This window comes from Bos indicus x Bos taurus, chromosome 17 (genome assembly GCF_003369695.1).
Source record: "Bos indicus x Bos taurus breed Angus x Brahman F1 hybrid chromosome 17, Bos_hybrid_MaternalHap_v2.0, whole genome shotgun sequence".
Taxonomy (NCBI): Eukaryota; Metazoa; Chordata; class Mammalia; order Artiodactyla; family Bovidae; genus Bos; species Bos indicus x Bos taurus.
The window spans coordinates 19,107,146-19,119,459 of NC_040092.1; the positions used below are offsets into that span (position 1 = coordinate 19,107,146).

Below are 12,314 nucleotides of genomic sequence, written 5' to 3' on the forward strand. Positions count from 1 at the left end.
CATGGACGTTCCCCCCAGGACAGTCTGTCCCAAGCTCCCTGGAGCTGAGCTACCCTCGAGAACCTGTATGTTGAACAAGACCTGCCCAACCCTCCTTAGCTGCCCAGCCCAAGGCAACCCCCTTTGCCCACCTTCACACCCTCCAGGAGGGCCTGGGGGTCCTCGATGCCCTCAGGGACACACTTCTTGTTCTCCGGGAGGGATTCAAGTTTCTCCACCAGAGCTTTCAGGCCCTTCAGTTCAAACTCGGTGAGGTGGGTCCATTTGGCAGAGACCTCAGTGGCAGGAGAGCCGGTGGGCGTCTTGGGGTAGTCAGTGGGCATCGTGGCAGACTTCACGCTGTCCTCTGACTCGTTTGACAGAGTCCTTTTGAGGAACCGCATGGCAGGGGCTTTGGGCTTCTTCCCGGGGGCCTCCTGGTCCTCGGACGGGGTGCTCGTGGGTGAGGCAGGGCCATCGGTGGATGCTCTGGGGGTCTTATCTGCACCCTCCTCCTCTTCCTCTTCTTCCTCCTCTTCCTCCTTCTCCTCCTGGGGCTGCTGCTCACAGGACTCCTCCTCCATCTCCAGCCAGGAATCAGATGAGAAGCCGTCTATGCTGGGCTTTCTTGGGGCATCTAAGAATGGGGTCGGGGCAGGAGGCGTGGAGGGAGAATGTCACAAGAAAGAGATGAACACCCCAAACTCCCTGCTGGAAGTCCCTGGAAGCCCCACTTGCTGTGCCTCCCTTTCCTCTGCACACTGAGCTCCTTCTGACATTCTAATGGCCTCTGCCTCCCTCAGGCCCTAGAAAGACTGCCATCAGCCAGACACAGCTCTGCTTTTCCCCAGTTGTGTGTATCCTGACAGGTTGCCTCACCTCTCTGAACACACCTGGTACTGTATCTTTCAATATGGGAAAAAATAAAGCAAAAATGAGCAAATATTAAACGATTCCATTCATATCCAAAGTCCAGAACAGGAAGAAACTACATAAAAACAGAAGGTAGATTCGTGGTTGCTTAGGGCTGAGGTCACGGGCTTGGGCTGAAAGGACATAGTAGCTCAAGGGCACAGAATGCCTTTGGGGATGATGAAAATGATCTAAAAACTGACCGTGCTTGTGTCTGCACTACCCTGAGAACACATTAAAAATCACTGAATGGTACATATTTAAAAGGGTGAATTGTATGATATGTGAACTATATCTCAAGAATGCTCTTTAAAAAATTTAGGCACAAAATATTTCCCTTGAACACTCATAGTGAGCATTAAATAAGGCATCACAGAGCATTGTTCCTGGCACACAATTAGCTCTCAAGAAATGAGGTGTCCCCCAAATATCCCCCCTTCTCTTTGGTAGGGGGAAACTGGCAAGAAAATTGAAGAGAAACGTGGGTACCAGTGACCCAAACGTTACCATAAGACTTCCTCTCAAGCCTGGAACAGAATAAGGAACTTTCTTCTATGGCCCTAAATTTCCAAGTGAGAGTGGTGACCCTCTCTTTCCTGGTCCTGCGGACTGCCACGAAATCCACCTCTGGTCCCCAAGGGAACATGTAGCTACTGCAACCATAGAGGTCATCACACTACTTCAGGATCATTTCCCATCTGCTACCAGGCTGGAAGCTCCCCAAGAGGAGCCTGTTAAGGTCTGGGTATTTTTGAGCACCTGAATCATCTAACAGGGATGAAACTACCCACCCCCCCAGAACCCCAGACAGAACTGAATTTCCAAAAGGCGCTCCCCAATCAAGACCCCCCCCCCCACCAGCTGAAACATTGGTTCTCCATCACATGTCAGGCCTGAAACCCCTGGAAGTCAGGACAGTAGTCAAGGGAAGGAAGGAAGAGGTTTAGTAAGAGGGAAAAAACAAATCTAAACATCTTGTAAATCGCAGCAGAAATTGTTCAGGCCCTAAAGGAGATCGGCCAACCCCATTTTTCTATCCCATGATGAGAAAGATGCAGTGAGTGCAGCACAGTGACTCTAGCATCCAGAAGAAATCCTCGACTGTAGCAGCTCAGAGGCTGAGGGGAAGAAGCATATTCTTCCTACAGATCGCTCTTCGAGGCTGTCACAAGCTACATACAACTTCAGGGTGGGTGCCTGTGAGCCAAGATTCAAGGACTGAGCCATTTGTGGGGGGAGTGTGATGTCCCTTTAAGTAATAGCAGCTGGGCAGGGCGTTGCAGCTGCAGCTATAAATGCTCTCTCCCTGCCTCTGTCAAAACCACCCACCGCTCTGCCAAGCTTGCACCCCCAACTCTGGTCAACCCCTCCCTCTGGCTTATAACTGGCCTGGGTTTTGGGGAACTGGTTGAATCTCTTAGGACTGCTTCTATATAGACAAAAATCTAACCTCTAGTGCAGGGAGAAAAAAAATCAGTTGGTGGCCAGGGAGGGACTAAAAAAAATAGAATCAGGAAACTTTGCTCGGTGGGGAGCCTGTCTCAGTAACCATGCCAGGGGACTAGCCCCTCCCCACCTCTGTATAATCAACCAGTAAAACCTGGGGGCCACCAAGATGACTCTGTTGGAGGTCATGATTTCCTTCACTTAGGACTATTTCAAGTGGGAAGCTAAGAAGGATGACTTCCCTGCCCCTCCTCAAGAGTCTCTAGGAATCTGCCCGATAACACTGGCTCAGAAGAATTCCTGGAACCCAGGACTCCCAAAGCCCCACTGAAAAAAATTACTTCTGGGAGGGGATATATGTATACGTATAGCTGGTTCATTTTGCTATTCAGTAGAAACTAGCACAACATCAAAAGCAACTGTACCCCAATAAAAATTAATCTTTAAAGATAAATAGAAATACTGACTTAGAGATGGAAAAAAAAAAAACAATACTGCTGAGAATTAAAAAAAAAAAAATTATTTCTGCTGCAGCTGAGCTGTTGAGGCAGCCGAGCAAGGCTCACTCACCAATAAGCATTGATTCTCTCTGGTATTCCTGAGTGAGGTAGGACCGCTGGGTCATACAGTACACGTATCTCTCCAAGACATACCAGCACATCTCATAGTAGAAGGGGTAACGGAATTTGGGCTGCACCTGAAAGCAGAGATCCAGGAGCAGAGGTCAGCTTCTGGAGGGCAGAAGGGAAAGGCGGGAGAGAAGGGCACTGGGATGGGGTATGGGGGAGTTCCTGGGAGTGGGAGTCATTTTCATCATCTTAGCAAGAGCACAAATGGTGTGAAGGAAAAATGCAGGGGGGGCGGGGGTATGGGCTGGAGGGAAGCGCTGAAAGGGGCAAGATACCAGCATGCACGAATGAGGAGGAAGAGCGGGGAAGAGGCCTATGTGAGAGCGTCATTGCAAAGGTCCTCGAGCTTTGCACAGGGAAAGCTGTACAGGGTCCACTTTGTGCTTCGGTGAGATGCAGAGAAACAGAGGTGTCCCCTGATCTGATGGCGGAGGGCGCGGGTACCTGCGGCTGCGAGCCCCTGCCTGATTCTAGCTACCACAGACACAGGCTCCTCGCCCATTCTCAAAAATCCTTGCATAGATTCTACCACCGCTCCTTCCCGCCTTGAAAAACAGAAATCAAACCCCAAACCTTACCCGTTTGTAGACAGGCTGTCAAGTATCTCCTGTACTCAAGAGAAGGAGGCCACAACAGACGGACCAATGAGGATGGAGGGGGTGTGGCCTCTCCTGCCATCAGGGGCGGGGCCTCAGAGGGGCCCACCTCCTACGCCTCCCCCACGACATCTGGCACTGCCAGCCTTAGCTCCACAGAGGACTCCCTGTGACACAAGTCCCACGTGTGACCTGGGACAGTCCTAACACTGCAGGACACACCCCCCGGGTCTGGAGCAGGCGTCCAGCTGGAGATCCCCTTTTGACTGTTTCTTACAGGAGAGGAAGTATAGGTGCTGAGAGTTTGGTGCATCAGAGCTGTGAAAAGGCCGGGGGCCCCAGGGGGATTCCAATGGTTGGCAGCACGGACTCTATACGGATGAGATGGCAGCAAGAGATGGGAAAGAAGCAATAAAACTGATGGCCCTGGCATGGAGGAGCCTTCCAGAAACTACATCCCAAGAGGGCAAGGGTGGTGGGAGATGGTCCATCTCCCACAGCTGGGCCCTCTTCTCTGAGACCACTCATGGCTCCCACATGTCCACATTCACTCCTGGACCCTCTCACCGAGCATGCATCAGCCTTGAGGGACCTGTGTGGCGGCCAGAGACCCCTCCTCACCTCTCCTGTCCTCTAGGAACTCAGGGAATTGGGTGTCAAGGAAGCGCACTCTCCCACCTTGCTTTGCTGACAACCAACAGGTGAGATTCTACATCTGGGAGGAAGGCAAATACAGGCAGACCTAGATGCTCCATCTACTCCATCATCCCTAAAATCCGGTCTTCCTGCCTCTCTTGATGTCCACCTGGATAAGGCCCCCTCTCTGCTCTCTGAGAGTCCCAGTTCCAGTTCCCATCCATCCCAGATCCCACTGACTCAGTTTCCCGACTGCAAGGCCCTGTCCCCACTTCTCCCATTTGCATCCTGGGTCCATCTGATCTCCCTGCCTCTGGGGGATGGTATGCTTTAGGATGACATCCTGGCTGCCGCATGCTTTTGAGCTCCTGGGGAGATGCATGGAGTTGGGAATATCATTTAGCGGTTTCCTTGGCTCCAGCTTACTTTCCCAAGAACCCCAGTTTTATTGCTGGGAGAGTATTCATCGTTTTTCACAGTCATTGGATCAGTGTCCTCCAGAGTTTGAAAAGGAGAGAAGCTCTTGGGCCTGAGGCTGTCCTGGCCTCCTGTGAAGAGAGTTTGGGGAGGAGGTGGTTCTCAGCCCCACCCCACCCCTACTCCAGAACAAGGGCCAAGAGATTTTGAAATAAATCGTCAAAACCTACAAAGCAAGTTGAGGACAGGCAGGTCTGCCTCTTCTCAGACCCTCCCTCGCATCTCCTGACTTGATTGATAAAACTCTCAAGTTGCTTTTGACTTTTCAAATTTGGGAAACCGTCTGAGCCACTTGGCCCTGATGGGCACCAAGGCACCTGAGAATCTTTCTAGATTAAGAAAAAAATTGTTTTGTAGTTCCGGAGAGGAGGATAAGTCTCCCCTCATCGTTGCTGAACCCAAGGGAAACCAGCTGGGTGAAAACAAATGCTGATGAAAGAATTATTTTTTGTTTTTGTTTTTGTTTTTTTTTAATTTTTTTTTTCCAAGAGAGCACCGCAGGAAACAAAATTTGCAAAGAATTGACTTACAAACAGGTTGTCGCCTTCCACCCTTCGCCTTCAAAAGGTTTCAGCCACATGCCTGGGAACATTAAACACACGATTGCTCAACATTACTTGTTGACACATTCGGAGCCTCACCAAATTGAGCTGATCATCGAAAGGCAAGGCAGTCAGAAAGCATGCAATGCTCCCAGCCTAGGGGAGTAATCAATCTCTCAGCGGGTCTCAAGGGGTCAGTTTGAGTTCCCAAAGGTCCATTCGAGTGGCACCTGGCCTAAGCCCTTCCTCCTGGAGCTGAGTGACCTCAGGCGATCAGAACCAAAGATGTTTCGGTGCATCTAGAACCCCAAGGTCTCAAGGACTTGAGAAACTAAAATATGAGGGTGGGTGGAAGTGTCTTAAAAATTGTTTTTCTCCTGGAAAAAAAAAAAGTCAATGGAAAAAAAAAATCCAATGGTAGGGGAAAGGTGGGAGGAAGGATAAATTATCTGCAATTTCCAAATAGATTCGCTAGCTGAGAGGGAATGGGGCATGTTGGCATTCATTACCTTTCCTGAGAAGGCTGTTTTCACTAGAGCCATTGGGCGGGGGAAAGAAAGATAAATATGAGAGACGGCAGTTTAGTGATCAATTGGACCATTCCTATCCTTTATCAAGCCAACTGGAGTTAAAAATATGGAGTGAGAGTTGTTGAGATGCTATCTTCAAATAATAAACATGCGACACATCCAGTCTTTGGTTAGCTCTTCACCCCTCTGCTTATCTTTAGAATGAGAGGGGAAAGATGGTCAGGAAATGAAAAACCCAGTCCCAGAACACCTGCACCTGTTCATGCTTGCTTTATGGGCAGCAGGGTGGTCACCTCTCATCCAGACGAGAAAAATTCAAATCATGAGAGCCAGACATGCTTCCTAAACATAAGAGAACATTGGGGTTCCCCTGATGTCTATGGGGAGGTCCCCCACCTTGGGCCACAAAGGCAAATGATTTTTCTAAATCAAGCCCATACCCCAGGGCTTAGAGACTGATGGTTTCCTCTGTCCTGCCCCCAGCATTTGGTTTCCAAGCAAATCCATGTTTTTGGACTCTCGAAAAACTATTTTTAAATGGCCATAACCTTCTTAAGAAAGCTCACAGGGATATAAAAAATTAAGCTGTAGCGAGCTGACGAGGAGCAGCCCTGGCATTTTATCTGGCTTCCAGGGCTCTCTTCCCAGCATCTTTTGTCTGCTTTGGCTCCTAAGACATAAACAATCGGGCCTTGTAGCCAAGCCCTCTCCAAAGACCAGAAATCAAAGCAGATTAAACAGCCTGCTGCTGGTTCCCGCCCAGCCTGCGCCCCATTCCCCCCACCCCCACCCCCGGCCTCTCCCCCTCAACCCCCCGCCCATCCACCTGCTTCAGGAAACCAGATGGGATGCCCACTGAGACAGGGAACAGTGGGCCTTAGGGGAGGGGGCCCTGCCATGCTCATCTCGATGTAGGCGCGATATTCCACAGCAGCTCAGCATGGCGCTGGGGGTTCCACTCCATTACCCTCCCTCCCGCCTCCTGCTGATGGGGGAGGGCAGCTGGGCTCCTAACAGAATGACGACAGGACCCCAATCCACGGAGAAGTAGGATCCAGATTCCCTCGGGGGGAGCGGGGACAGCTGCCAAGTGAGTTTCTGTAGCCTTTAGAAATATTCCAGCCTGATTCGGGCTTTCAGGAATTGCCTGGAAAGTTGTGTGCTTGACTTCTTTCTCCTTTGCTCTCCCACACCTACCCGTCTGCTCACAAACAAACCGGTCCATTCTTTAGGGGCTGGCCAAAGGACAGTTGGCCAGAGTCCCAGACAGCTCTTGACCCAGACTACAAGTTGACCACTGGCACCCAAATGGTGCCTTTCTCTAGAACACCACGGGGCAGCAGCCTCCAGACCAGGGCTGGGACTGGCCTCACCAAAACCAGGAGAGGGATGGTCGGCAGGCAACAGAAGAGAGGCATGAAATTCCACAAAGCTGGACCCCTGGGATCCAGGCATCCCAGTAGCAAACCCACCAGGCTGAAGATATGCACTCGCCCTTGTGAACACACCTGCCCACTGAACACAGCATAGAGTGGTTCCCAGGGAACCTGTGGACGAGGCTCCTCAACACCAGGACTACTAAAAAGGTTAGTGCACACAGAGTGGCTAAGACTTTGACCCATGCATGTGATTCCAGGCAGACCAAGGCCCGGAAACAAGACCAAGAAAGGCAGGAACCCTGAGCACAGAGCATCTGCTTCTATGAGAGGGTCCATGAATGGCAACCCTCTCTGGGGCAAAAGTCACTTCCAAGGCAAAGCCTGAGATGGCCAGGTGTGGTCTACCCATACAATGAAATAGAATTAAGCCATGGGAACAAAGCACTGACAGATACCACAACTGTAGATGAGCCTGAAGATGCTGCTAGGTGAAAGAAGCCAAACAGAAAAGGACAGGCTATACGATGCCATTTCCATAAAATATCCAGAATAGGCAAATCCAGAGACAGAAAACAGACCAGTGACTGCCAGAGGCTGGGGACGGGGGAGTGGGGAGTGACGGCTACTGAGGACGGGGTTTCTTCGTAGGGTGATGAAAACTCCTTTGCATTAGAAGTGATGGCTGTGAACATCGGCACATGCTAAACGCCAGTGAATTGTGCACTTTGTGTGTGTGGATTACATCTCAATTTAAAGGGCGAAGAAACACTCGAATAACTGTTAAGAACGAAGAAGTAGGCCTTTTGTGTCCTGGCTTCCCACTCTCAGACCTGTCTCAAATGCCCGGGGACACTGGGTCTGTTTCCTGCATGGAAGGGACAGGGATTTTCAGAGGAAATTTGTGGAATGGGAACAGAGTGGAGGACCCAGGTCAGGTGTCTGAGGCTTGGACTCTGCTCCTGGGGTGTGAGGTAGGGGAGACTTTGTGTCAAGAAGACAAGGGCCCCACCCCCCCAACAGCAGCAAGCAGACACTGAGACGGAGCTCAGGGACAGTCCCCCAGTGGACTCACAGATCGACACTGGCTTCCTCAGGGTCCCCCCATGGTCAAGATCTGAGCTGCTTCCCAAGATCCTAACCCCGCTCCAAACTACCAGCACAACCATCAACCACCAACCCCCACCCCCACCCCACTCCCTCACGTCCCTTTATACACAAGAGAAGAAGGAAGAGCCAGAGTTCCTGACATCTTACAGTGCTTTCTCAAGAGATACTTCCTCTTCGACAAGGGGGTTTTGGGTGCCACGGGTCTGGAGGTGAACAGAAACACCCGGGGCTCTGAGTGGAGGCTCTCGTGGGCACCCCCTGCCCCAGAGAACTAGGACCAAGACCTGGCTTGAGGCAGGGAACTCAGGAGGGACAAGGAGCCAGGAAGGACTTTGGAAGGACCGCCCCGTGTGCCCTGAGGACGAGGCAGAGCTCAGGGGCTGGCACGGTCATAAGAAAAGGAAGCCGCCTCACCCGCGTTCTGTCCTCGATCTCGTAGATCCGCAGCTGCATGGGCACGTTGAAGCTGTGCAGGATGTTCCCGCCGAACACCAGAGAGTCTACGGGAGTGTAGACTGCATGGATCCAGCCTGGGGTGGGGAAGGGCACGGAAAGAAAGGGTCAGCAGCTGGCCCTGTGGTAATGCCCCATTAGGCCCGCACGTAGGATCGAGTGGAAGGCCTGGGTGAGCACCCGAGGATGTTCAGGCTGTGTGATGCAGATAGCTGAGCTCCTAGCTGTCCTGGAGGACCCAGACCTGAAGCCCCACTGGATCACTGCAAGCCAAGACCCCTGGCTAGCTCAAGTCCAGCCAGGGGGGCAGCTGCAGACCAGCCCCTTGTCCTGAAGACCTGAGTGACAAAGTGTTATGAAAAACCCGACTGTAGACGCCAACAGAGACAGGCTGTCCCCTGCTGCTGCCAGTCAGGGAGCTGGAAACCCCTCACTCAGACTACTCATACGGCCTGAAGCCTCTTCCGCATCATTCCAGAGATGCCTCATCTCAGGAGGGGTCAAGGATTACTCAGGGATGGCTCGAGGCCATAGCTAAGGCTCCTGACATCTTGACAGAGCTGCAGGACCCAGAGGCCCTCCTCTGCCTGAGGCCACCTCCTGCCATCAAAATCACCCACGGCCCATTTCCAGGTGGTCTCTTGCACCCCCCATATCAGCTCTGAGTCTGCTGTGCCCTGCAGCTGCTGACAAGTCTCTCTTGTCTGACTGCAGCTTCTGAACAGCTTGGAGCAGGGCTTTTTCATCTCCCTGAGCTCCCAGCCCAGAAGCTGGCACTACAGTTATGAGAAGGATCCCTCTGGGCCAGGCCCTGGTCTGAAGGCATTCCAGGCCTCATCTCATCTAATTCTCACAAGATCGCTACAAGGTACATGCAACATTCATCCCCAAATCACAGATGAGAAGACTGAGGCAGAGCAAAGTGAAATCAGTTGTAAGGATTGGAACCCAAGGAATCAGCCCCTGCTCTTGGCCCATGACGTGATGGCTAGAGACAAAGCAAGCTGCCTAATTCCTCCAGTGAGTAACTAACCCATCTCAGACTGTGTTCTCAGAGCTCAGCAGACCTCCCTGTGGCACCCAGCTACCACACTGGACAGCGCAGAGCTGGGGGAGAGGGGGTGTTATATCCCACTCTCATTAACAGATACTGAAGCTGAGGCTAAGAGAAGGTAAGTCACTTGCTGAATGACGTCACAGCTGGTGAGTGAAAGCATCTCGGTTTTTTAGACACTGCATCAGGGGCTTAGCACAGGCCCCGGGAGTCCCGGGAGACAGGCCGGCAAAACACAGGAGCGGAGGCAAAGAGAGAAACAAACAAGACAGAGGCAAAAAGACAAGGACAGGGGACTCCCAGTCAAAGACAGAGGATCAGCAGGGGGGAAAGGGAACACACGGGTGACCTGAGATCCTGAGCCTTCTACCCACAACCTGGAGCCTAACTCATTTGCTCAGAGGAAAATTACAGAGGCCTCCCCACCAATCCCTGAGTGGGAGCAGATCCAGCCTGCTTCCTCGGCAAGCTGAACACGCCAGCCCTGAGTCAGGGTCAGCGGCGGGTGGCCACGGCTGCCGGGAGCAGCGCTACCACCTGGGAAGAGAGCCGGAGGCTCCAAGGCCACTGCTGGCATCTGTGTCGACGCTCTGGGCGGCTGGCCCTCCCCTGCTGGGGACAATAGGTGGGACAGGCCTGGTGGCGCGCAGGGCGGGGAGGGCAGGGGAACTCGCCAGCTAACGGCATGGGGGCGAAGGCTTTATGTAACCCGGATCTGCTGTTACCTCCCGCATCTCTGGCAGCATCTGTGCCAGCCAGGTGTGCCCTTGTGGCGTGTCCTGGGCTCCCTCCCTGCCCCTCCCCCGCTCCTTGCGGCCTCCAAAGCCACGGTTCCCACATTTGCTTCAGCCTCTCCACCTCAGCAGATTGTCTCAACTGTACATTTTTTTGTTTCTACCAAGCAGAGCCACGCTATCTATTACGATTGCGGTTACCACCATCAGCATTATTTAAGCAACACTTCCCAAGGCTGGGACCTAGGACAGCGGGACTCAGGCAGATGCTCATGGTGCGGTGAAGCCCAAATGGGACGAGGATTCCTGGGTCCCATTCCTATGCTGCAGCTCCACCCCACGAAAGCTCATGCCCGGAGATGGAGATGGTCTCCAGGGCTGATCCACCATGTGGCCTGGGGCACCTGACTGTCCCCACTCCGGCCTCCACGTGCCTGTGTGAAATGAGGAAGATCACTGCTTCCCTTGTGAGTAAGAACTCAAACCATGTAAGCAACTACCACTGATATTCGCTGCAGTCTTGGCCATCACGAGGGCTTCAGAAAGAACAGCGGCCACGTGAATCTGCGTTCATCAGCCCTGGACTCTCCCTTCTGGAAAGGCAGACACACCTGCCTTACAGTTATCCCTCTGATGTGAGAGATGCTGTTGCGGGGGGAGGGAGGGCAGGGAATCTGTGTTCCCAGATATTCCAGGAGTTCTAGAAACTTCTCTCCACTCTCCTCTCCAGGCCAGTGCCCTGCAGGTGGGTCAGGCAACCTTATTTGGATTAGAGTTGCTGCCCAGCCCCTCTCCCCAGCCCTTTTCACATCTTAAATGCTTGTTTCTTGGACTTCCCTGGAGGTTCAGTGGTTAAGACTCCACGCTTCCACTGCAGAGGGTTCAGGTTCTATTCCTGGTGGGGGAACTAAGACCCCACATGCTGTGTGGCACAGCCAAAAAAATTTTTTTTAATAAAATAAATTGTCTCTGAACGACCAAGGAGGGGAAGTAATAAAATTCATAAGTCCCATCTGAACCCACCCTCCCTGATGGCGACTCATTCACTGCACCCCAGGAAGCACCAGGGAACAGGTGTCCCCAGACTGGCAACTGTGCCAAGAAGCTGGCATCTACCTCCTGCTTCCGGGCCAGAAGTCTCCAACAACATGAAGTTAATCACAAAGGCTATTCAGGCCAGGCAATGGGAGACAGATCCAGTCATGGAAGGAAAGCAGGCAACCCAACAAAACCTACTGACAGGTGTGTTCTCTGGGACCTGAGGGGCCAAGAAGGCCAGAGGGGGCACAAAGAGTCTGACCCACAGCCCAGCCACTCAGGATTTGGAATGCAAAGGCCCTGACCCACATCTGTCTATATCAGTGGCTACAGCAAGGGTATGTCTACAGTCCACAAAACTCAGGATGCCTCCCAGAGGCCCACGGCCTGTTGCTTTCAGGAACACCCATGAACACCCTGTTCAGAGCCAGGCCCGGGACTTGGCACGGCAGCTGCCAGGATGGCCTCTCCATTCCAGGACCTCCTCGCTGGTACCAAGCCATGGGCTGCATCAGAACCAGGGGTGTGTAGAGTTTGACCTGCCTGTGTTATCACAATAGGGAAATTTCACAAGGCTATCTGAATTGGCTTCCACTCCAGATAAATGGGCTTCCCTGGTGGCTCAGAACTTAAAGAATCTGCCTGCAATGCAGGACAGCCGGGTTCAATCCCTGGGTTGGGACAATCCCTTGGAGGAGGAAATGGGAACCCATTCCAGTATTCTTGCCTGGGAGAATCCCATGGACAGAGGAGCCTGGTGGGCTACAGTCCATGGGGTTGCAAAGAGTCAGACACAACTGAG

At 52.5% G+C, this 12,314-nt stretch overlaps 1 protein-coding gene across 5 annotated transcripts in view; it reads right to left on the reverse strand.

Moving 5' to 3' along the window:
* Positions 1-12,314, reverse strand: part of KDM2B (lysine demethylase 2B) — a 118,628-nt gene that overhangs the window by 61,871 nt on the left and 44,443 nt on the right. For all 5 annotated transcript variants that reach the window (XM_027566833.1, XM_027566835.1, XM_027566834.1 and 2 more), the window contains 3 exons: positions 8,648-8,763; positions 2,908-3,034; positions 132-616 (listed from right to left, as the gene is read on the reverse strand). In XM_027566833.1, coding sequence (XP_027422634.1) covers positions 132-616; positions 2,908-3,034; positions 8,648-8,763 — 728 coding nt within the window. The remainder of the gene's footprint in view (positions 1-131; positions 617-2,907; positions 3,035-8,647; positions 8,764-12,314) is intronic.